At 49.0% G+C, this 25,450-nt stretch overlaps 1 protein-coding gene across 1 annotated transcript in view; it reads left to right on the top strand.

Annotated features, from left to right (window-relative positions):
• LOC144167546 (uncharacterized) overlaps positions 1–24,024 on the top strand; it is a 284,946-nt gene extending 260,922 nt beyond the window's left edge. Inside the window, exons 5-8 of the mRNA XM_077696779.1 lie at positions 7,954–8,164; positions 14,931–15,067; positions 15,816–16,050; positions 23,903–24,024. Coding sequence (XP_077552905.1) covers positions 7,954–8,164; positions 14,931–15,067; positions 15,816–16,050; positions 23,903–23,979 — 660 coding nt within the window. The 3' untranslated portion in view covers positions 23,980–24,024. The remainder of the gene's footprint in view (positions 1–7,953; positions 8,165–14,930; positions 15,068–15,815; positions 16,051–23,902) is intronic.
• Positions 24,025–25,450: the final 1,426 nt, after the last annotated feature.

Consider the following 25,450-nt stretch of genomic DNA (forward strand, 5'->3'; position numbering starts at 1 on the left):
TACCGTTTTCACCTCCCCAACACCCGACCCCCTAAAGAAATCTGAAAGCAAAAACAGCCATTGGTTTCGCTAGTTCAAGCACAGAGCCTGCTGTCCCGCCATCCTATTACTCAAACCTACCCTGTACTTGAAAGGGTTTGTTGCGTACCCAGCAAACCGTTACTGGCAACCTGCAGGCTGGCCCGCCAGCCTGGCGGTAAGGGAGCATGCTGTCCATTGGGCACACTGTTAAGTGGGCACGCTCTTACGAGCGCTGCAGAACTGCACTCGCTGCTTACGCTAAAAACGGAAACGGAGTTATACTAGCCCTAGGAATTGCTGCAAAGCTATCTACAAGACTTTGTGTCCACTTTGCCTTTGACACGCGCATGACGGGAAGGGCTCGGAGTTTCCGTTTAAGGAACGCTATTTTGACAAGTACGTGTTGCAGGTAAACGTTCAACGAAATATCAAAGTTGGCGCTCATAAAACCATTTTTAGCGCTTTTGTGCGTATGTGTGGCGACTCATCAATGCCCACCTGCTCATTTTAGCGGGCTCCTGGTTCTTTCAGCCACTCGACGTTGGGGAGAAAACTGGAATGCGAGAAGGAAGGGCAAAGGAAACAAAGGCAAAACAAATTGCACGATTCTTAGTTCGACGTTTCATTGGCGTGTCTCTGCACACCATAGAGATTCGTCTTTTTCTCGCTATACCAAGACTCTCACAATCTTCCAGATTTTTATAGTTTTTTTCTTATCCTTCGCGGCTGCGGCCTGTCATTCGTATATCACGGCTCGCTTTAGCCGGACTGACGCGAAGATCTGGATACGAAGAGGGCTAAATTATTAACGCTCCTCCATCGCACACAGGGAAACAAAACTCCTACTTTGCTCAGTTCCTTCTACTTCACTCCGTTTTCCTTCTTTCTTTGTGACATTTCATGAACGCGCCCTTCGGCGCCCTGCCAGCCGCTCTCTTTGCGAGCAAGTAATCGGCGCTTGGCTTCCAGGGCGCCAAAGGACAACGGCTGCAACCATTTATAATGCAGGGCCAGCGTTCCGAGCACTTGGTATGAATGTTTGAGCTGCTGCTCTCGGGTTCCTCTTTTGTCGTTAACAGGCCTGACACGCGCCTGTCACGCCCTTCGCTCATCGTCGTGCCTTTCCCGCATTTATTAGGAGGCCCGCGCTTGTGTTGCAGCGTTTGGCAAACTTTGCTTTCAATAGGCTGTTTCTGGTGCCTAGTTTGCCGACGTTCCCCGCCAGTTGGCTGGGGGCGGAGAGCCTGGGTGGCGACATGACGAGGACGCCAAAGAAAAGAATTCCCGACACGTTCAAGCACGCTAGTACCTAAACCCCGTCATAACTGCGCGTTTATAGTGACTAAAGGCTTGGTGGCAGAGAGACGATGAATGAGATAGCGTGCGCTATTTTCATGAACTGTAATGAACCCTTTTTGTTTCTATAAGCGTTTTTCCGGTCAAATTATGTCATTCTGGAGGAGGGGGTTTGCCGTGACACTTCACGGTAATTTCTTTCTTTCTAATGCGATATCATTAAATGACTTATGGAGCAGACGAGCACCCCTAGGGCGTCTGTCACAGCAAAACAGCTCCTAAAATGGCCGATAACGCGGTGTGCGCTGGACTGATGCTAGGCCTAACGTCACGCGCAAAAGCGTCACCGTTGCTAAGGGGCCGTCCCGGAGTTGTGCGCCTGCCTGACGTTGTTGATGTGATTGATTGATTGTAGGGTTTAACGCGCGGACGCAACGCAGGCGGAGGCGCGCCGTAGTGGAGGGCTCCGGATTAATTTTGACCGCCTGGGGACCTTTAATGTGCGCCAAAATCTCGCACACACGGGCGTTCCATCAGAAAAGCGGCCACCGCGGCGGGAATCGAATCCGTGACCTCGTACTCAGCAGCAAAACGCCTAAGCCACTGAGCCACCGCGGCGGGTTGGCCTGACGTTGTGCCTGCAGTGACCGCCCGTTTGAACTTGAAGAATACGTTGCCTAAAAAGTAATGTAACTTAATAGTAAAGATAGTTTTATCTTGCCGTGTGTACCGTGGGTACCGTATGTACATGGACCCGACTGTGCGAGTGCTAACACGGCAAGGAGGGCACCCTCTGACCGGAACGAATGCGCGTGCACAGCGAGGCCGGGGCCGCCCTTCAGTGGAACTAAGCCACCCTACCGCCACGAATGCGCACATGCGTGCACTCGGGCCTCGGTACGCACCGTACACACCGTATGCTAAAATTAGAGAGTTATAACAGAGCAAAGAACCGATCCCGGTACGGTACCCGGAAGGCGACCGGCGCTACTGTGCGTGCGCAGACACGGAAAAACTGGTTGTGCGCATGCACCGCTGTACCGGGCACCGGACTGGTTCTCCGCTTAGCTATCACTCTCTATTATCTACTGTATTGGCGATACGACCAGAAATTGCATGAACAACGTGGAAATCAATCTCCCAAACTGCGCAGCACATGCTTTGGCATCTTAACAATAAGTATAACAATAAGCCAGCGCTCAGGTCGAGCGCAGAGATTCCAGAAGACACCGATGATGAAAACGTGGACGACGATGTGCGCAGCTAGCGAGGCAGGTGGCACATAGCATCTGCCGCATAGCCACTAAGTAAAATGTCAGTGCTTACAACATTTCCCTCGGGGCTGAAGCGGCCGACTCGGGCGCTTAAGGCGGATGGCGGGAGTTGAAAGGCTTCAGCCGGGAAACGTGTACAACATCAGTGCCAGGACAACCGCGGTCGGTGACAGTAGAGGTGGGCGTAACGCGGTACTTTACCGGGGAAGTCTGCTCCTGGATAGTGTAAGGGCCTACAAAACGGGGAAGGAACTTCTCGCTGAGTGCTGGGGTCCGGAGCGGAGTGGAAAGTAAGACCTTTTCGCCGGTTTAAACGAGACAACGCGGTGCGAAGCATTGAAGTTTGGCTTGCGGTCCTCCTGTGAGGCTGTCGTGCTGTGACAAGCGAGATGGCGGCTATAAGACAGGCGAGAAATAGTCATCCAGAATGTTGGATGCAGAGGGCACAGGCGCAGTCAAGAAAAAAATTATCCAAAACAGATGAAGCCGGGCGGCCATGGACAAGGAAGAATGGCGAAAATCCCGTGGTTCGTTGGACCGCTGTTCATCACCGCTGTAGGTGACGAAGGGCAGATTGAAGTCCCAGTTTTTATGGTCGGGCTGAATGTAACAGGAAATCATATCGGAAAGCGTGCGATGAAAACGTTCGGTCAAATCATTAGTTTGAGGGTGGTAGCTGGACGTGGTTCTGTGTATAGTTTTGGTGGCGCGAAGAACTTCTGCAAGCACGGCCGAAAGAAATACCCAGCGTCGGTCACTAAGAAGCACTTGGGGTGGTTCATGTCGAAGGAATATCGTCATCAAAAAGAAATCAGCCACCTCTTTAAAGTGCAGCCCGTGCTAATAGTAGCTGTTTCCGCGTATCGTGTCAAGTGATCTACCGCGGTAATGATCCACCGATGTCCAGCCGCAGTGACGGGTAGAGGAACGTAGAGGTCGATGCCAACGACTTCAAAAGGAGAGGAGGGGTACGGCAGTGGTTGGAGTGCGCATGTAGACCCCGAAGTCGGACGTTTGCGGTGCCGTCACAATACCACGAAGCAACGTGCTTGGCAACAGAGGCGGATAGGCCGGGCCAGAAGAAGCGGCTCTTGATACGATCATAAGTTTTGCGGAAGGCAAGGGGGCCCGCGGTAGCGTCGTCGTGAAATGTCTCTAAAATTTTGCGCTGGAGGGCACGGGGAATCACGGGCACCGATCTGTCGCCTGTTTCGTGATAGTTCTACCGGTAAAGGGTTCCATTATTAAGTCGAAATCGGCGGAGCTGGCGACGGGAACGACTATTGCGAGGTTGAGCCGAACCGTTTAACAGGTCAATGAGGTTTCGGCAGTAAGTTTCGAACCTTTGCTGAGAGGCCAATTCAGGAAGTGCTTCCGTGAAAATGTCCACAGCGGCAATTCGCAAGGATGGCGCTGATGCAGAAAGCGCTTGAATGTCATCTTGAGCAGGGGATAACAGGCAGCGTGAAAGGGCGTGTGCATCCCCGTGCTTTTCGCCAGTCTTGTAGACAACCGTGAAGCTGAACTCTTGTAAACGTAGTACCCAGCGGCCCAGCCGCCCGGTCAAGTTCTTCAGGGAAGATATCCAACAAAGGGCGTGATGGTCCGTGAACACAGTGAAGTAACGCCCGTACAGATATGGACGAAACTTTTGAACTGCACAAAGTACAGACTCCTGCTCTTTTATTGTGTAATTTTTCTCGGCAGGTGTCAATGTCCGGCTGGCGAAGTCAATTACCTGCTCGACAGAAGATGTCCTGCGCTGTAACAGAACAGCCCCAATGCCGTGTCCGCTGGCGTCGGTGTGCAGTATAGTGGGCGCTGTTTCATCAAAATGGCCGAGTACGGGATCAGAGGTTAGGGCACACTTCAGTTTCTGAAAGGCAGCTTCGCAGTGGTCGGACCATAGAAAGGATGTGGCAGAAGACAGCAGTTTATGTAGAGGGGAAGCGATTGAAGCGAAGTTTCGGATGAAGCAGCGGAAGTATACAGGCCAATCCTAAGAAGCTGCGAAGTTCTTTTTGACGGTTTGAGCAAGAAAAATTTAGTACGGCATTGATTTTGTCAAGGTCGGGCCGGAATTAACACTTCGTTAAGTCGACGAAGATGTTCTGGAAAAGTAGAAGAAAATACGACTATGTTGTCAAGGTAACATAGGCACGTCTTCCACTTTAAACCGCGTAAAACTGTATAGATCATGCGTTCAAATGTGGCCGGAGCATTACACAACCGGAACGGCATTACGTTAAATTCGTAAAAACCACCAGGCGTGGCGGAAGCTTTTTTTTCTTTGTTTTGTTCGTGCATGGGAATTTGCCAGTATCTCGGTCTCAAATCCAGACTAGAGAAGAGTTCGGCTCCTTGCATGGTGTCCAAAGCATCATCAATTCTAGGCATCGGGTAGACATCTTTCCGAGTTATGTTGTTAAGCGCTCGGCAATCCACACAAAATCGTACAGATCCGTCCTTCTTCTGGACTAGAACAACGGGCGATGACCAGGAGCTCGTTGAAAGGCGAACTATGTTTTTCTTCAGCATGTCGTCAACATGTTCCTGAATGATTTGACTCTCCTTCAGTGAGACGCGGTACGCGCGACGTCGAATAATAAAGAGCCATCTGTGTCGATTCGGTGGGTGGCTGCGGAGGTCTGCCGTAAAATATTACAAGAATCAAATAAAATTTCGTGTTTCCCCAGAAGAGCCAATAGCCTTTCCAGTTGCTCTGGGTCGACATCACAGCTGATTGTTGTACTAATGGCAAAGGATGAAGGCTTAGTGCCCACCGAATGGTCGTCCGACGTAACAGATCCCAATGAGACGTCATTCACTGCATCGTCGCGCGGAGCACAAGCAACGGTGGTCCCTCGGGGTAAGAAAACGGTTTCGGCTGTAGTATTCGCTGCGGCCAGAAGAGCAGTTCCCGCAGAAAAACTGACGAGGCAGAGGGATATAACTACGCCATGAAGGGGGAGTTTTCCTGTCGGAGCAATATGTACATGACCATCGAGAATTTTGTCCGAATTAACCGAGAGTATAGTTTCTTGAGCAGGGAGCAGAGTGAAGTCGCAGGACGCCACCAATCGCAGGTCTGCAATATCCGAAACACTGGCCAGGTATGTATCATTCATATGAATCATCGGTTCACCACAAGAAATCACAGCAGACGCCGATTTAGGAAAATCCCAGCCTAAAATAATTTGGTGAACGCATGCCAGCACTGCGAACTGAATGTGGTGTCGAATGCCATCGATAACAACACCAGCCGTACACAGCCCAGATGGTTGAATAGTAGCGAAGTTCGCACCCCGTAGAGCCGGGCCAGGATATGGAGTTTTTACTTTTCGCAGATCGAAATGCTCGCACCAGTTATCGAAATGCTCGCACCAGTTGTCGAAATGCTCGCACCAGTGTCCACGAAAGCTTCAACATTAATTCCTTCAATTAAAACTGATAACGTGTTCGATGGCCGAGAAAGAGGACTTCCAGAATTCCGAAGTGACACAGTTCCGCCCCCAGAAACTGCCGCCTCTAGTTTTACGTGTTCTGGTTGGCAACCTGGAAGGCAGGACGAACCGGCGAGGTAGAGCGGCGGCGGAAGGGGGATGGGGAACTTAGTCTTGGTGGGAGGAGCTGCGGTGCTGGTCCTGGTAGTGTGCAGGTGGCGGCGAATGTTGTGCGTACGGGAACCTTTGCGAATAGTACTCGTAAGACGTTTGACTCCTCCCTTGTGCAACGGGGGAGTATGCCAGCCTCTCATCTTGTTGGCGCCTTCGACAGAAACAGGAGATATTCCCCCGATGCCACAATAGAAGCAGGTTGGACTGGACGGAGGCCAAGCAGGGCAGCCGTAGGTGAACTGATGAGGACCCGGCAGAAACTGAAAGATACAAGCACGCGGCACTGGGTAAGGATGCACATGGTCGGACCGGGTGAGCATGGGCGGTCGAGGGACAGGGGTAGACACAGGTGCCAAAGGTGAACATACCGAGTCGGAGAGAGGTGTCGAAATCAGGGCTATTAGATGCATAAGGAAGCGAAGCCAATGCGGCTTGAGTAGAGCCGGGATGAATATCCGTTGCTGACGGGGAGGCCGGCATAAAGTAGGCCAGCTCTTGTTTGATTATCTCGCGCATATCCGGAACAGACGTCTCGCTTCGTGATTCCGAAAAGCCGAGCGGTGTCCGCGCACCCAGTTCCTCGCGGATAATCGATCTTATCACGGAGCGCAAGTCCGCTTCGTCCATAAAGGCATGGGTGTCCCACTGGATTGGCTGTACACGGAGGGACTGCAGATCCTCGAGGCGCTGAGAAATCGTAACGCTAGTGGGGTTCTGTGCGATCAGCGCTTGAAATGCGAAGGGAGAAATTCCTTTCAGGGCATGGCGCACTCGACTGCCCTCCGTTATGTCTTTGTTGGCACAGTAGCATAATGCGAGAACGTCCTCAATGTATAATGTGTACGACTCACCAGGTCTTTGTATGCGCTCGTCCAATTTCTTTTTGACGGCTTCCGTACGCGTAGACGACGTGCGGAAGACTAGGCGCAGCTCGGAAGTAAATCGCTGCCAGTCAGTGAAGTCGCGGTCCTTAAGTACCACGTCTTCGCTACTTTTCTGAGGGAAAGAGAGATGTTCCGGAGCTTGCAGGCATCGTCCCACCGATTGAAGGAGCTGATTCGGTTGTATTCATCCAGCCAATCCTCGACGTTATCGCCGGGAAGCCCAGCGAAGAAGGGAGTGTCCCGCTCGCCGCTGGTTACGAAGCATGGTGGGATGGCAGGATCCGCCACGTTGGCCGGTTCAGCTGGCATTGGCATGGCCTCCTGTGGTAGGCGTCGACCTGAACGGAGCTCCAGGGCTAAATCGGGGGTCGAGGTGCGAGGATCAGACCGCTTTACCTCTACCACATGTGAGGCACAGGCCAGGGGTCGTCGGGCACCGGTTTATTAAACGAATCTCGCAGAGAGCGGCAGGCTAGCGAGCTCAGGTCGAGCGCAGAAATTCCTGAAGACACTGATGATGATAACGTGGTTGACGATGTGCGCGGCGAGCGAGGCAGGTGGCACATAGCATCTGGCGCATAGCCGCTAAGGAAAACGTCCACATACGGCTGCTAATGTCTGCCTTAGTGCTTACGATATATATATATATATATATATATATATATATATATATATATATATATATATATATATATATATATATATATATATATATATATATATATATATGTGTGTGTGTGTGTGTGTGTGTGTGTGTCTCCAACGGAGAACATATCGGGTCAAGCGAGGGAGTCGGCAGTCTCGTTGGTGCTGGAATACGCTGTAAGTGACTCTCTGTTCCCTTCTCTCCCTCGGACGCAGGCTCCTCCGCACCAGGTGACGAAGCAGGGCCCGTACCGTCGCGCCAACGCACTGCAGGCGTCCGCGTCGACGCTGCGGTTCCAGATCACGGCTCGGCACCTGGCCCAGGGGCTGCTCAGGCTCCGGTGCGCTTCCTCCATCAACAAGAACCACTCGCGAAGCAGCCAAGAGCTGCTCATCGGCACCCAGCGGAACCCGGCCACGGAAAAAAGTGCGCCCCATTACATTTGCTCGATATGTCTGCTGCCTTGCCTTTCCATTTGTCTCCTGTCTACAATCATGTATTTCGGGTTATCTCAAGTTTCATTTATAAAAAAAAATCTTTTTTTGGAGCCTTTACGTTATGGAACCCCTACTTGCAAGTTTAACTAAATCCCCCAAAAGCCGCGAGGATTTAAAGCTGCAGGCCATTAACCCATATATATATATATGAAATGCCTTTAAATATCCCCGACTTCCGACCACGTCTTACTTGCGGCCGCTGGGAAAAGACGTTCAACGTCTTCCCGCGGTGGTCGAGGGGCGGCGCTAGTTGACCGGGCTCTGAGCAGTCGTAAATACAAAACCCCGCCGTATAGTCGAGAAGGGAGTCGCCGCGGAACTAGCTCAATGGTAGAGCACCGCACGCGTTATGCGGAGGTTGTGGGTTCGATTCCCGCTTCCGGTAAAAACGGCGCATTTTTTCTCGACTTGAATTTTCAATTATTTATTCCTGCAAAAAAAAAATGCAATCATACCTCATTCGGCACTATAAAACACTGTTAAAAACGCCAAACAGCACTGGCAATAAGGACTGCAACTTTGATATGTGTCCTTACGGAATCCCTCGTCCCGTACGCCTCTGTTCTACAAAATGCATTAAGAGGGTTCTGGCTTCAGCAGTTTGAAATGCCTTTGGCTATCCCCGACTTCCGACCACGTCTTACGTGCGGCCGCTGGGAAAAGACGTTCTACGTCTTCCCGCGGTGGTCGAGGGGCGGCGCTAGTTGACCGGGCTCTGAGCAGTCGTAAATACAAAACCCCGCCGTATAGTCGAGAATGGAGTCGCCGCGGAACTAGCTCAATGGTAGAGCACCGCACGCGCTATGCGGAGGTTGTGGGTTCGATTCCCGCTTCCGGAAAAAACGGCGCATTTTTTCTCGACTTGAATTTTGAATTATTTATTCCTGCAAAAAAAAAAAAAAAGCAATCATACCTCATTCGGCACTATAAAACACTGTTAAAAACGCCAAACAGCACTGGCAATAAGGACTGCAACTTTGATATGTGTCCTTACGGAATCCCTCGTCCCGTACGTCTCTGTTCTACAAACTGCATTACGAGGGTTCTGGCTTCAGCAGTCTGAAATGCCTTTGGCTATCCCCGACTTCCGACCACGTCTTACGTGCGGCTGCTGGGAAAAGACGTTCTACGTCTTCCCGCGGTGGTCGAGGGGCGGCGCTAGTTGACCGGGCTCTGAGCAGTCGTAAATACAAAACCCCGCCGTATAGTCGAGAATGGAGTCGCCGCGGAACTAGCTCAATGGTAGAGCACCGCACGCGTTATGCGGAGGTTGTGGGTTCGATTCCCGCTTCCGGAAAAAACGGCGCATTTTTTCTCGACTTGAATTTTCAATTATTTATTCCTGCAAAAAAAAAAAAAAGCAATCATACCTCATTCGGCACTATAAAACACTGTTAAAAACGCCAAACAGCACTGGCAATAAGGACTGCAACTTTGATATGTGTCCTTACGGAATCCCTCGTCCCGTACGTCTCTGTTCTACAAACTGCATTACGAGGGTTCTGGCTTCAGCAGTCTGAAATGCCTTTGGCTATCCCCGACTTCCGACCACGTCTTACGTGCGGCCGCTGGGAAAAGACGTTCTACGTCTTCCCGCGGTGTTCGAGGGGCGGCGCTAGTTGACCGGGCTCTGAGCAGTCGTAAATACAAAACCCCGCCGTATAGTCGAGAATGGAGTCGCCGCGGAACTAGCTCAATGGTAGAGCACCGCACGCGTTATGCGGAGGTTGTGGGTTCGATTCCCGCATCCGGAAAAAACGGCGCATTTTTTCTCGACTTGAATTTTCAATTATTTATTCCTGAAAAAAAAAATGCAGTCATACCTCACTCGGCACTATAGAACACTGTTAAAAACGCCAAACAGCACTGGCAATAAGGACTGCAACTTTGATATGTGTCCTTACGGAATCCCTCGTCCCGTACGTCTCTGTTCTACAATATATATATATATATATATATATATATTTAGAAAGAGAGAGAGAGAGAGAGTATATACATATATATATATATATATATATATATATATATATATATATATATATATATATATATATATATATATATATATATATATATATATATATATATATATATATATATATATATATTTAGAAAGAGAGAGAGAGAGAGAGAGAGAGAGAGAGAGTCAGAATGGGAAATGAGGGGCTCGCTGAATGAAGACCGAAACCGAAATAAGGATAGGCAAGAACGCCAGGTAAGGAAAGGGGAAAATGTGGTAGGTCATTTATTCTGAAAACAGATATAGTTTTTTAAATGTTTGACAGGCAGAAAGAAAGTAGAGATAAACATGCCCGCTGGGGGGGATATTTCCCACCCAGCGGGCCAGAGCAGCTTTTTCAAGTGATAGCTCCGACCAGTGCTTTTAGAGAAGTGAAAGAAACAGTGCAAGTTTCATATGCCCGAATGGTCTTACTGAGATATAACCTTTTTATGCGGGAATAATTAATCGCATAATTGTATTGCAAGACACTAAGTTGTACAATGCATCGATGGTCCTTAGAAGAGTTGAACGAAAGCATAATTAAATGAGACGATGCAGCCTCTAGATCACATTTCGAAATGCCATTTACATACATTAAGCTGCTGTTTATGTAATTTTAGTTACAAAAACACTTTCAAGACAGAAAGACAAGATCGTACATGTGAAAGGCGGTGCTGCTCTTACGAAGCCCCTACTTGTGGCCAGCGCCGCTATCGCTGATGACCAGTCAATAATCATCCAGGGCTCTGAATATACGGAGCGCGCCACACGCGGACGCCATTTACTGAGCTGTCGTTGCCGTTTGGACAAGACACCAAAGTAACCAGTTCGTAAAAAGAGCAATTTATTTAGCCTGTATGGAAGTGTATTCACTATCAGACAGTTTTACCATATCGTTACCGTGTATGCGTTACGCGTTAACTGTGTTACCGGAAGGGAGTTTCCGTTTACCGCTGGAAACGGCAGGACACGTTTTAGCACACCGCTTGCTGTTTACGTATTACGCCGGCTTACCGGACGCTGTTGTGCAGGTAGCAAGATCTGATGAATTATTCTCAAAGCAAATCACGCATAATTTTATTGCTCATGGCTATTTGCTTCCGTTTAAAGGAGCTTGAATGTTTTAATTTTCGGTTGAAGCGTTCAAAATAACATTAGTTATTTTGAGAATACGGTAGCTATCACGTCTTGAGCTTTAAAAAAGAAAACATGTTGGTGGCGCCATCTACTAAGCAGCGTTGGAATCAAGGTAAACTAGGATCTGCGCTACATATTGCGGCAAGAAATGGATAAAATACGTTGTAATGCTTAATAAACCAGCACAATTATGGAAGCGTAAAACCGCTTTGCCAGCTCAGAAACTTACCTGAACTATTTGAAACGGACGAGGCTTAGCGCGAGATAGGGGCGTCCATTTTCCTCACCTATCTGCGAAAAATATACGTTTGTAGTGCCATAACCACAGAAGGCTATTGTCGGGCTCAACAGCACCATTCACCAAGAAAAAACATAATAAACCACAACAACTAAGATTACGCTTATCGGCTGTATCAAGCATCAAGCGCCGAGCGCACTGCATTTGTTGTAATCAAGACGCGAGGGTACAATTCATCTGCTCAGGAAGCTCGCTGGCGACGGTAAAGCCTGTGCCGATAAGTTACCGGACTCGGTAACATCTCGCTCATGCGCAATCGACTCTCGCAAGCACGGTAGACTGTAACGTAAACGCGGTAACGGTACGCTAAAGCTCTCTATTACACTGTTTGATAGTTGATACGTGCTGTACGTCTAAAAAAGCTTTACGATACAAAAGCATTGCCCCTAGACGTCGGGAAAGTGGTATACTACAGCGGAGCAAAGAGAGTCCGCGGCTTGTTACGAATCAGCCCGCCGCTGTGGTTTGTGCAACAGTCTTCGGCTGTGTGGCGAAGCCTCCACTACGTGCGCCTTTTAAGCAGACCTCCCTGTCGGTGACTCACACTTACTGCAGAAGAACGGAAAGTTGGGCTAGTTGGTATGTGTTCATCGTGGTGGAATACAGAAGCGCTCAAAAAAACAAGGACGAAGGAAGAGGTAGACAACTTCTGTATTCCACCACGATGAAGACTCACACTTACAGCCGACGGAGCCAAACGCGTCGCTACATGTCTGGATCGCTGGCGCCTCGCTATCGGCGTGATTCAAACTTCGGTGGCGGCAGACGAGGCATGCTTCAACTTGTCCGAAGGACGCGGAAGCCGGTGCGGAGACCTCCTCTCTCCCCTCTCTCGGACGCAGCGTGCGCCGCTACTACCGACCGCTCACGAACTCTGGAAAGACAGTTGTGTGTGTCTGTGCCGTTCGTGTCGTGTGCACAATCTAGATGGAATGCTTGTTTGACCGCTAGCGCTTTGGGTACAAATAACCCCCCCCCCCAGCCCTGTAGTTCATTCCTGTTTGGGCAGTGAATCAATGCTGTCACTCTGCTCGAGTCCTGTGCTGTAACCTCACCCGTCGGGGCATTGCTCTTGTCTGGCTTCGGCCCATCTCCCGCCATGAAGATAAATTAAATTTGCCTTCAGCTTCTGTTCTTCTTCAAGGCAGCTACATTGGCTGGCCGCTCGCTTCACCACGCTACCACACGCATGTCGGAGGTGACGGAGCTCGTCTCGGGTACACCTGCCCGTATGTGACAAGTGGTTGTGAGCGGTGGGATGACAACGTCGCAACAGTCTCAAAACATGATTGGTCAGGACGCAGTATTGCCGGGGGCGAGAAACAAAACACGGTTGTTGGTAATTTGCGATTTGGCATAATCATCAGTTAATGCGCATAATTAAACTTGGAAGGACTGCACTTTTACCTTAGCAGACAAACATGCGGCTGTCCGGTTTACGGCTGCTCTGCAATGCTGCTGGAATGGAATGGCTTAGGACCCGTATGCAATTAAAGCGAAAGCTTTTTAAGTGGGAAGATGGCATTCTGTCAAAAACCTGATGCCTCATAAACCGGTTGGTTGATCGAAAAGCTCTGATAAAATCTCTGGAACACAGCGCGTGAGTTAAACATGGCTATTGTGTCAAGATTACTTGAAAAACCTAAAAAGAGGAAGAAATCTGGATAAGACAATACACGCATCAATCATGAAGGAGGAGTGCAATAATATACCTTAATCTCATAAACCACGTATCGGCTGACATTTGGATCGTTTGTAGAAGCGTTTACAAGAGATAGCTTTGAACGAGTTGGCAATTCCTACTGAACGTTCACTGAGCAGAAAAGAGACCAAGACGGCAGAAAGAACACGAGACAATGCACACTTTTTTTAGAAAGAGATGGTAAAATTTTTGTATAAAAACTGTGACTCATAGTGATTCGTGATCCCTGCTTATATAAAGCTTCCCACACCAGTGCAAAGTCATATCATTTGTTTTGAGACAGTTCCGATAAAATAGGCGCTCCATTTCTGTAACTCTTCCGCTCATATAGTCTCAGCAGAATTACAAATAGGGAACTCCACCGTAAACTGTGTAATCCCGACAAGTAAATGAAACTGTGCTGGGTGGTATAGCCGTTTTAGTGTCTAATTAATGTAAAGTTTGTTTTATCATGCTTCCGATAAAACACGAGTTACGGTATACTTGTAGCCATGGCCCTCTCGTATATGGCATGTATTGACAGCGGATGGGAACTCTGAATTGTTTATAACTGCACGTAATCTACATACTAGATATGACAAGTAAACAAACCTTGGCGGTGCAATGGCGGAGTCGTCCAAGTGGCCGATTTCAGTTTAATTCTTGGGCAGTATGCGTGCGTGCGTGCGTGCGTGCGTGCGTGCGGGCGTGCCTGAGTGAGTGAGTGAGTGAGTGAGTGAGTGAGTGAGTGAGTGAGTGAGTGAGTGAGTGAGTGAGTGAGTGAGTGAGTGAGTGAGTGAGTGAGTGAGTGAGTGAGTGAGTGAGTGAGTGAGTGAGTGAGTGAGTGAGTGAGTGAGTGAGACGCGGGTAATGAACATCCGCCTATAAATGTGCCCTTATGTTTTGAGTGCCTCTGCGGAAAAAACAGCGACGAGTTTATCTGCGCAAACTTGATTATGTTGACATTCCGAATGTAATTATAGTAGCGGGCGAACAGTTTGCTATGGAACACGAAAATCAAAATGAGTGCCCACTGTTAGTCTAACAGTGAAAAGTCGAAATAAAGGGACGCTTATGGGAAAATAAGGTCCTTCTATTTCACTGTGGCACCGGGAGTAATTGATGTGTTTAAAGTTAGCGTTAGAAGAATGGAAGGTAACGGGGCATAGTGCAACAGCGAGGACAAGGTGTTCCTAAAACCATGAAAAAATACGCATGGCGCACTATGCTTGAAATACGTTCTTCGAACTGCGCGACATGAATCTATCTTGTTATCATTTTTTTTAGCTCGCATACCTTACAGTGCCGGAGAGGCTCTCCTCCTGTCTGCTTAAGATGATATGGAGTAATACTTCACTAAAGCGTTAGCAGTAGCTTTGTTTCTAAGAAGTTATTAAGCCTGGCGATATAATCAGCATATCATTGCATATTTGACTTTTCTTCGGGATTAGCTCCTGGATGTTCCCTACCACTGCAAAAACGCATGAAGGCATGAGAGCGGAAGCATAATAGAAATGGCGTGATAACATCGTGAGGACGTCGGTAAATGACATCCCTGACGCTCTGTCCACTTGCAGCGTACGAAGAGGAAAACGCGCCGACGGTGACGGGCGTCAAGCCGTACTACTCAGTGGGAGACACCGTCGACCTCAACTGCAGCGCAGTCATGACGACGGACGAAATTGAGGTCGAGTGGTTCATCAACGACGATGAGGTGGGTGATCATTTCTTCATCGCGTGATGTGGCCTGTCGGCAGAACTTTAACGTCGATCCGCGTCGGTGTGTCCGACCCGCGGACACACCGACCGATCCGATCCGCGTCGGAGAGAGCAAGCTACAGAGGAGCTCCGCACGACAGAAGGGGCAGAGCGCTGCCTTCGAGAACGGAAAGGGCTGTCCTCGTAACGCTGGCGACGTTGCCAGGGTGACGTCAAGTCGAGGCGCGGCTCGCCATTTGCCTCTGGGCAGGGCGGTAAAAAGGCAAGGAGGAGCAAGGCATGCGCATTGTGCCGATCCTCGTGTTTATGAGGGAGAAGGACGAGAGGCTCACGTATTGTTTATTAAAGATCCACCAATTGATTCTGAATCAATTTATTGTTAAGATTCTGTAATGTTTGTTGTCAGCCAGTTTTGTTACGTTGAGTGGGTGCACAAGCAATGTACACTTCATCGCCCTCTCCTTAACGCCTCTATGTAGGTCCCCAGAGGCCCACCTTTTCAATTGTCTCTTGTTAGCGTCATTGCTTTCGCCTTTCTATATTTCGCCTGCTATAGCCCCTCTTACGTCGGGCGAGGCTGCACAGGGAAGACTCCGGAAATTTACCGTTACAGTGTCAGGGGTTGACGTTACAAGGGTTAGCCACAGAGCTATTTAAGGTGGTTCTACAGCGGCATTCCTTTCGTGAGTCTGTGGCCTCGAGTTTCCGCTGAGAGTGCACCGGTTGTTCTCTTCGTTGCGCAGCAAATGCCTGCCGGCTACCAGACGCGCTATCCGGTGAGCGTGCAGCCGGAGAGCGGCCTGCGCGAGACGGTGGTGCGGCTGCGCTTCGTGCTGCAGCCGCGGCACTACCACAACGACGAGCTGCGGCTGCGCTGCACGGCCACCTTCTCCAAGCTGCTCACGCTCTCCTCCGAGGAGACAGTGCTGGTCGCCTCGCAGCAGACCTCGGGCTTCCACATAGCCGAGAACCGCTCCGGTGAGGGACGCACACCGTGAACCACAGATGGACCAGTGCTTCACGCTAAATCACGCACAATTAAGGACGCAGTTTGATGCCGGCCGCGGTGGCTGCTTTTCTGGGGCAGGCGAGAAGCAAAAAAACACCCATGTGTTCGAGGTTTCGGCGCACGTTAAAGATCCACCCAGCCGGTCAAAATCAGTCTGCAGCCCTCCACCGGTGTAGCTTTTGCGCGTTAAACTTTACCATAGGTTAATCAAATCACGCCCGATGATTTCGGGCCAGATGTGACATGTCTCACCGAGAAAGGCGGGCCGAATTGAGGGCGTCAGTTTGATTACTGACCTGTGTTGCCTTTCTAAAATAAATACTGCAGAACCATACAACGATCGACAAATCACCTTCGTTCTGTGGTGTTTTCTGCATTCCATTCAACTTTCTTGTCTATTATGTAAGTGTTCGTGCACCCTACGTTGAGAAATTGTAGCCGACAGCGCTCCGACAACCGCGCTGCAAACAACGAAATGCCAACATTCATAAGAAGGGTGACGTTAACGAGATTACTTTTATGCACCCGTCAGCTTACAATTCGTTTATGAAGGTTATAATTAAGTGCATAAACGACCGCTTCAATTTTCAATAGCCCAGAGAACAGGCTGGATTTAGGAAAGGCAACTCAACATTTGATAACGTCCATACATTCGACCTGGTAATAGTTCTTATAGACTACAAAACAGCGTCTAATACTGTAGACACAGCCTCAGAACTGGAATTATCGAAAGTTCATTGAGTAGGAGAGACTTACATAAGACTCTCGGAGGACATATACGATGGATTTGCCGGGAGGACAGTTCTCCACAAGCTGAGTGAAACGTTTTCGACCAGGAAGGGAGTGAGATAAGGTGACCCCCTATCTGTAACTGCTTACAGTGTGTCTGGAAAGAGTATTCAGGAGGCTTGAATGGGAGATTTCAGGGACAGTACTTAATGGAGAATAGCTGAGCCTCTTAATATTTCCGGAGGACATTGTCTTGTTCAAGGACTCTGGCGAACACTAACAAAAGGTGATACATAACCTTCAGTCAAAACGCTTGGTTGCAGGGTTAAATTGGTAAATATGACAAAGGGAAAGACATCTTAAGTACTAATTGAGTCTAGGTGAGGAAATGCTTAAATACGTTGACGAATGCAACTGCCCTGGACAGGTTGTCAGTGCTAATCCCAGCCGCAGGGAAGAAATCGCGGGCAGAATTGGTATGAACAGTGTGTAGCCGGCCATAACTCGCCATAATAGATTGCAGGCTACCTCGGACACTAAGAACAATGGTATACAACCAATGCGTATTGCCGGTGGTCACTTATTGGGCAAACGCTTGGTGGCAATTACTCAACACGAGAAAAGAAAGCGTGTGTCAGCTCAACGAGCCGGGGGAAGAATGATGGTAGGAGTAACGCTTAAGGACAGGAAACGAGAGTCTTGAAGAGAGAAAGAAAGTCAAGGGGGACTCAGCTGTTAACATTCCTAGGGGACTTACTATTTCATAACCCACGGACTTAAAAACCATTGCGAACCTATAAGAAAAAGGTTTACAAATACACAGCAACGTTCACAATGTCAACTGTGCTTATTTTAGAGATACGTGGCTTCAGTATAAAATAAAAAAAATAAAAAATCGTGGTTTCTAGACAGCTAGCACCACCTAGTGAAAACTTGATAAACCGAAATGCGTTTCTTGTTAATTTGGGGTCTCAGTGAAGGGGTGTTATATTCCTAAAAGAAAAAAAAAAGACTAGCCCATTAGGAACTGGTTTAGAAGTGCTAAACATGGGACTGTTTTTTTTTTTTTTCATTCGTCTTTAGGGGCTGCGCGCTTACTTTCTTTTACTTTACTTTAGCGAGCAACTAATCCACCCGGAAAGTAGTTAAAACCCCGGCTTCAGTTGAATAAACTCTTCGCGTGGTGCACTGAATACCTGTAGCGTACAACCAGAGAAAGGCAGTCCTGGAATACTCTGTAACTGCTACAGCCCAAATGCCTCTGGTTTTAGTCTCTGATAAAGCCCCTAAACCGTCTGTGGTCTCTGCACCGTCTGTGTGCCTCATGGCGACGTTTCCAAGAAGTTTCAAGTCGCGGGCGGGAAATGTTCGGTGTAGCTCGGCTCGGCCTTAAGGCATGTTCTTTAAAGGATATATTGCACCTTATTCAACAGAACATTATCGTATAATTTCCAAAAGCTTTTATCACCTTAACACCTACAAGTGTGGTTATGCTGTATCGTATAAATGAACGGCACGGGCGTCAGTCTGTGTCTGAGGCAAGTGTAACCGTTGAGCCGTGAGGTAGGTATGAGTGCTGCTCTTGATTTTATAAGGGCGTTGTACATGACCATACAACTAAACGTAGCTTACTAAGGCATTTTCAGAAAGCTTCACAGTAAAAGAAGCGAAATCAACGCCACATCGCACACCATTTTTGCGGCGCTGGTCTGTGAGGGACGCCTAGCGTGTATAGAGGTGAATTACTTATCACTGCAGTCGCATCGGAAATGTTTGCACTTTTCGTAAATCACAGGTTCTTTGCAAGCATTTTTTGCGCCCCAAATTGGTATTATACAGTTTTAATTTCCCGCGCGCAAGTTTTACGCACGCGAACGTGAGGAGCATACGTAGCCAACGCACATCTAGTTTGAAACCCTTATAGTCACATGTACTTGACGCAGGCCGCGCGTAGGGTTCCTAGGCGGGCGTTATTCCTAGCACCATGCTAACCCACTCGTGATCTCGTGAGACCGTTGCTATCATGACGACATACGTCGTTAGACTTAACAGGTGAGAAATCACCCTTCTTTTTGAAAAAAAATTCACAGCATATCCACGGGGTGAATGATGATGAGTGGGCGAAGCTCCTGAGGGGAAATCATCGGTAAAACCGTGACTCTTCAGTGAAAGTTCGCCCACTACATCTATGTCCGAACGTAACGTCTAGAAAGTCTCGCTTAAACCGCGCGTCGGCACCTTGGGGCTGAGCTCGCCTGATGCGTTTTGCAGACGCCTCACGAGCTCTCACTGCATCGGGGTCTGCCTGTCGATACGCGCGCTTTCTCGCCGCTTCCCGTTCTCTGACGTTTTGGAGATCCTCTTCGCGCCGCAGCCGTGCCGCTTCGCGTACGGCAGGGTCCTCGCGCCGTTGCCGTGACGCTTGGGCCTCTCGTTCTCGAACGCTGGGATCTTGGCGGCGTCGTCGCGCAGCCAGACGACACGCTTCGGCCTCCCGCTCTCGTACGGCAGGATCTTGGCGGCGGCGTCGCGCAGCTTCACGGAGCGCGTCTGCCTCGCGGGCTCGCACATCTGCAGCCTTATCCATCGGGCGACTCCGAGCGCGCGCCAACAGCGAACGGATTTTATTACAACGCTCCCCGCCATCTAGTAAACAATCCAAGAACTAAACTAGAGGTAGCCACGCCATCTAGTAAACAATCCAAGCGCATCTTTTCATCATATACAAGTACCGCCATCTACTAAACAATCCAAGAACTAAACTAGAGGTAGCCACGCCATCTAGTAAACAACCCAAGAACTAAACTAGATGTGGCTACATACATACGTCGAGGATGGACAGACCCACACCCTAAGGAGCTTCGCCCCTAAAAAAGCTATTTTACGCTTGCAACTTTATGTGAGGGTAAGAATGGACAAATTGAAAGCGAGATCAACAGCTTAGCGCACGATATCGCATCGAGGAACGAGCGACGAAGCTGTCATCGCTGTGAAGCGGGCGGGCAAGACGCCGCCATTTCGGTCAACTCTACGTACGGAAGCAACGTAAACACCGCAACGTAAAAATTGAAATCTCACCTACGTCTATGAGACTCACGCAGATCCTTTACGTTCTGCGAATGCGCACTGGTCACCTGTGGAAGTTCTACGTACGTGAAGCTTCTACGCAGGTGAAACTAAAACTGCCTGTTAATCTCCCACGCATAGAATACTGAGAATAGCAGCCATGCATGGACGTGGCAAATATCTGAAGCCACAAAAAAAAAAAAAAAACGCCCGGAGCGAACCACACCACGAAACATGAAGTTATATGGCCTTTAGTAGCGCCTAGTAGGCAGCACTCGTAAACATGTCGCTTAAAGGGGCTCTAAATGAGGTGGCGAATGCCTGCAGCTTTCATCCCTTCCTCACGCCTCAAAGCGCCAGCCACCCTCAAACATAAAAATCCGTATTGGCAAAACGGATGTACAGAATGTACCCAGCATAACGATATTGGGGTTAATTATCCAGAGCAATCGTGCCAAAACTCGCTTGATGGCCCAACTCACGACTCAAGTGAACCAAACAATTGGCCTTATACGTCGTGTACGTAGCAGCCCGGAATAAAGGACTCAAAGAAGCTAAAAGAATCCGACTAATCCAAGCATTTGTAATAAGCCGTATTACATGCTCTCTACCATACCTTAATCCATCCCCGATCGAACTCAACAAGGTAAATTGCCTTGTTCGTAAAGTTTACAAGACAGCCCTACAAATACCGCACTGCACTTCCACTGCCAGGTTGGAACAGTTGGGCGTCTACAATACTGCCGAGGAACTAATAGAGGCCCACAGGCTCAATCAGCTATCGCGACTGTTGGCATCCCATACCGGCCAACAACTCATGCACAGAATGAATCTGCGAGCCCTGCTAACTGCCGATACCAGAGTCCCCATCCCCCATGAAATTCACGCACAACTTCTCATTCGCCCTCTCCCGCAAAACATGCACCCGGTGCACAATCAAAAGCGAAGGGAACAGCGAGCCCGAACTCTAACCGAGAAATACCCAATAAACCCAAGCACGGTATACGTGGATGCGGCCGACTACAGACATCACGACGCTTATGCTGTGACGGCTCTGTATGACCCCAACACTCCACCCATCAATTGCCTTACTTTACGCACCCGCAATCCGGCAACGGCAGAAGAGGCGGCTATTGCGCTGGCACTAGCTCACCGGCCGACCCCTGCGATAATAATTTCAGATTCGAAAACGGCCATCAAAAACTTCGCCAAAGGGACTATTTCCCCGCAGTCACTCAAAATTCTCGTACAAAATCCTCCTAACACCGAAGTGGAATTGACCTGGACTTCTGCCCATACAGGGTTGGGAGGAAATGAGGTGGTCAACCAAGCAGCTCGACAGCTCACGACCCGAGCAGGACCAAGCCTCGTCCCCTTACATGGAGCCCGATCAGCCCGAGACAGCTTATTAAGCTATCAAAAAATCACCGCACACTACCGCCTTTCCCGCCGAATGTATCCGCCCGCACATCGGAATCTTACTAACGCCGACGAACGTCTGTGGCGCCTACTACAGACGAACACGCTGCCATGTCGCTCCATACTGCACCATATTTACCCGAATTTATACCCGTCACCTAATTGCCCTGCGTGTGGTGCGAAGGACACAGTCGCCCATCTCACATGAACATGCTCTGAAGACCCCTTTCCCTTGATCCCCTCAGACGAGCTCTGGGGGAAAGCGCTGCGCAGCTCGGACTTGCAGACCCAGAAGAGTCTCGCGGAAAGAGCTGCCGTGGTCACCGGCAGGCTGCGGCTGTCGGTCACCGAACGCACTTAACCGGGCTCTTGAGGAAAGTGTTTTCTCTCTCTCTCTCTCTCTCTCTCTCAAAGCGCTGTGGATTCTACGAGCTGATCAGCTCGAGCAAAACAACCAAGATACACATTTCAGGGCGCTTGTGCTCCGACGCAGGCGCAGCCATTGGCTGCGCTCGGCGGTTTGTCCAGCTTTTTATTTTTACCAGCCGGCATGCATGCTCCTCCTACTACTGGCTGCGTGGCACTGCTTTTTGCGTCGGCCGTGCAAGAGATGGAACGTCAGTTCTAACATAGGGGAAACGCCAGATAGGAGGCCTCCAAAAACAACATACTCGCTCACGGTAGTAATTGAAGATTTTCACCTAAGACTAGCGGCCCACTGCGGTTTCTTGCACGCGGCGCTGTCGCGGCGAACAGGTCTATCCGAGGCCGGGTCACGCAAAAGACTTAGCATCGCCGCAGTCATTCGCTCACCACTTTATGCAGCCGCGGCGACGATGATCCCCAGCAGAATTTCACCGCACTATCATCCCCTTTCACGTATTTGTAAACTGACTTTCCCGCAATGGTCTGGATCTGGAAGGTGGCGACGAGTTTTAGCTGCTGCGGTGTGTCCGATTCGTGCGCGGTCTATGTCCACCTTGAAGGCAGGCGGTTTCCGCGGTCACGCGCGTAGCGTCTCTGCCTTCAGGAGGCACTCCGTGCTTGTCAGGGATATTCATATCTCATAAACGACAGGCCATTTAAACAAACTCAGCTAAGCTCGTGTGACGAATGGCGACGACTGACAGTCGTTTTTACAAAGATACGCCGTGCCAGAGTGTCGCTATCGTGGACGCCGCTGGAGCCTCCAAAACCACCTGCGGCTCCCCTCAAAGCCGGAAACACTGATTAGCTGCAGCATTTGATGGAATCCGCCAATAGCGCCGCCGTTGTCTTCAGCGCTAGCGGTGTCATAGAGGTTAAGTCAGAGGCAAAAAAGTTACGTCAAAGCTATGCTGAATGATGGTAAGATTTCACATGTGAACAAGGAAAGAAAACAACGCTTATCTAGCGATAGCGCTTGAAATCGCGACCTATTAAGGCCTCTTTAAATGTCTATGGTTACCATCGAAATTGGCATGACTGTTATTCTGGGGTGGCTATTTTTTAACGAACCAAACTCTATCTTTATAGTCCTCTTAACCATGGGACCCGGATCCTTATCATGCGCTCCTCGCGTGAGTGAGCCATCCACCGGTTCTTAAGCTGGCTATGACAATTATGAGGATGACAGTGCGCCAGGACGTCAGTCCTTAACAACAAATTTTCGCCTACCTAACCAGGGCATGCATTCGTTTATACCTCTGTAAGAATGGCTATAGGGGAACAAAATGAAAATGGTTCTGACAATTGACTTATTACGTTGTTGAAAAGAGCAATGGCGTACAATGGCATCCTTTAATGCAGCCAGTTGATTTTTCACAATGTTAAGGGCAATAAGTAAAACCTGGGAATAATTTCACGCTTCTAATGCACTGGTAGTTCAGAAAAGTTCTGCCGAGACACTGTTCCCCCCCCCCCCCCCCTGCATTTTAACGTCCCCTTGATGAAATTTCAGATTTTGAAAAAATAGTTCGGCGGTTGTGTTTCCCTGTCCCCATGTGCGTCGATTTCTAAACAAACATTCCTCACAAGTACCTTCTGCATGTCACCTAACAGATGTTCTGGTAGCTTAAAGGCTTCCAAAAGGACTGGGGAATATCAGGCCATATATTTCCAAAGTAGCTGCAAGTATGCGCGTGGGGCCTGGTAGAAAAGGCGGCCAGGGCAAGGCTTTGTTTCATACACCATGGCATCAAACACTGAGCAAAACAATCCCGTCAAGTTATAGTGGACGTTATATCAAGAACCATGTGATTAAGGCTCATTCATTACATCAGCAATTTCCATTGTAAAATATTATGAATGCAGGATCTAGGAAAAACGTTTGTCAGTTACTACGTACGCACGTACGGTCCGACCTTCATATCCTCATCCTGATCATCATACTAACCAACCCCGTGTTACTTCACAAGTGAATGCATACGACAGCCACGAAGCAGAATTCCTGGCAGCAAGGGAAACTCGAATGCACTGTTGACTGGTGAGTTTCGTGTCTTGTGGGGCAACACCTGCTTTTTATGGTTTTCTGGTATTAAACCCAATACCAGTTTTTTCAAACTTTTCCCTTTCGCAAACTTCTCGTACAGGGTTCTTTTCTCTTTTGATTTACCCTATCGACCGCAGGAAGGAGAGCGCCTGGTTGCGGTACTCTTTTCTGGACAGCCCTGGAAGCCGTGTTCGTCTTTTTCCTTCTGCGCTAACGCAATCGGATGCCGGGACATCACCTCAACGAGCACACACCGTGGGGAAAAAAAAACAACGAGCAACGTCTGTCCGTTCGTGCGCGAAGCATGGGTGTTGCTCAGGCCCGGTGACTGACTTCGTTGCGTTAACTCCGGCCTGCCAACTTATGGGACTCTAGAAGATGCTGAAGACGTGCTCTTTATGTCGTGTTCTTCGGACTGAAATTCCGGAAAGACGGCGTTGAGTGTCTGTGCTTCCTGTGGTGATTTGATTCCTTGTTAAAGTTGTTACTGTCACGTTCGGTGCGCGTGCAAAACTGCGGCATCCGTGGGTTTCAACGAGACATGTGCGTGTGCATGCGAGGACGTTTTCGCGTCTCGTGATAGAGCTCTCTAAGCCATGACCAAGATGTGTGAAGCAGCATGGTGAAGAAAACGATATCGTTGGTGCTTTGAGAGGGGTCTCTAAACAGCTATTCATAAACTTTTGTGTTAAGGTAAGTAAGTGGTTCCTAACCTTCATTCCTCTGTACTTTTAATTTTAATGTGTCTGCGACGTTACTGTCATCTTTTTCTTGGTATAATAAGAAATGAAAAGGAAGGAGCACGCAAGGATGAGTAATAGATGGCGCGTAAAAAGAGATCGCGATCTTTGCGTTCGCATGATGTTGGTAGGTTGTTGTCAAGAGGTACTCAGTAATTATCAAATGAAATATTGTCACCGCTTTCATATTTACAGTTCGATCAGTCCTTCAAAACAGCTTCTTAGCAAACACGCAACGCCACACTAGTGTTACCACAACGCTGCGTTTCACAGCATGGGGCAAAAGTAAGTTCGACATTACCAGCACAAATAAACAGCTTAAACAGACTTGTAAGTATTTAAATGCCGCTGAGCAAGCTCTTTAAGCGTGCTGGAGTACAACAAAACACGCAAACAAAACGCAAAATATTTTGAGACCACGGCCACCAAATAATTCGGTGAGCATCGTTTGTGAACACTGCGTGTGTCTTCTTTCTTTTTGTCTTTTACTCAAGCGCTTCGTCAAATTTCCCTGGGTATTCTACGACGGCTGGAAGTCAGCATGCCTCAAGACCTTCTCGCCAGCAGCGGATTCTGGAGACTGAAAACTGGTGCAGCGTCAACAGCTCCACCTCCCCCGACCTTGCTCCTTCCTCCCAGTTGCCCTAGGTTAGCGCACACAGCTGCCGCCTCCTAGCTTATTCTTCCGACTATTCCGTTCTCCTTCTTGCCTCTTTCGGTTACCCTCTTCTCCCATATTTTTTGCATCCTTTTGAGCTTTCCACGTAAAGCATGTCGCCACAATGCTGCAGAAATACGAACGACAAAGTTAAGCACGACCCCCGGCTTCCCAACCGCCGGAGGACATCAATGAAGGAATAAAGTGCCTCTACTATGCAACCGTGTCTGATGATGTGCCTCAAATACAAGCAGCACTGTTCTTGGCAATGATAGTGCTGTTTTTGT

The sequence above is a fragment of the Haemaphysalis longicornis genome, unplaced genomic scaffold (assembly GCF_048455015.1).
Source record: "Haemaphysalis longicornis isolate Haplotype H1 unplaced genomic scaffold, Haemaphysalis longicornis Haplotype H1 scaffold_2, whole genome shotgun sequence".
Taxonomy (NCBI): domain Eukaryota; kingdom Metazoa; phylum Arthropoda; class Arachnida; order Ixodida; family Ixodidae; genus Haemaphysalis; species Haemaphysalis longicornis.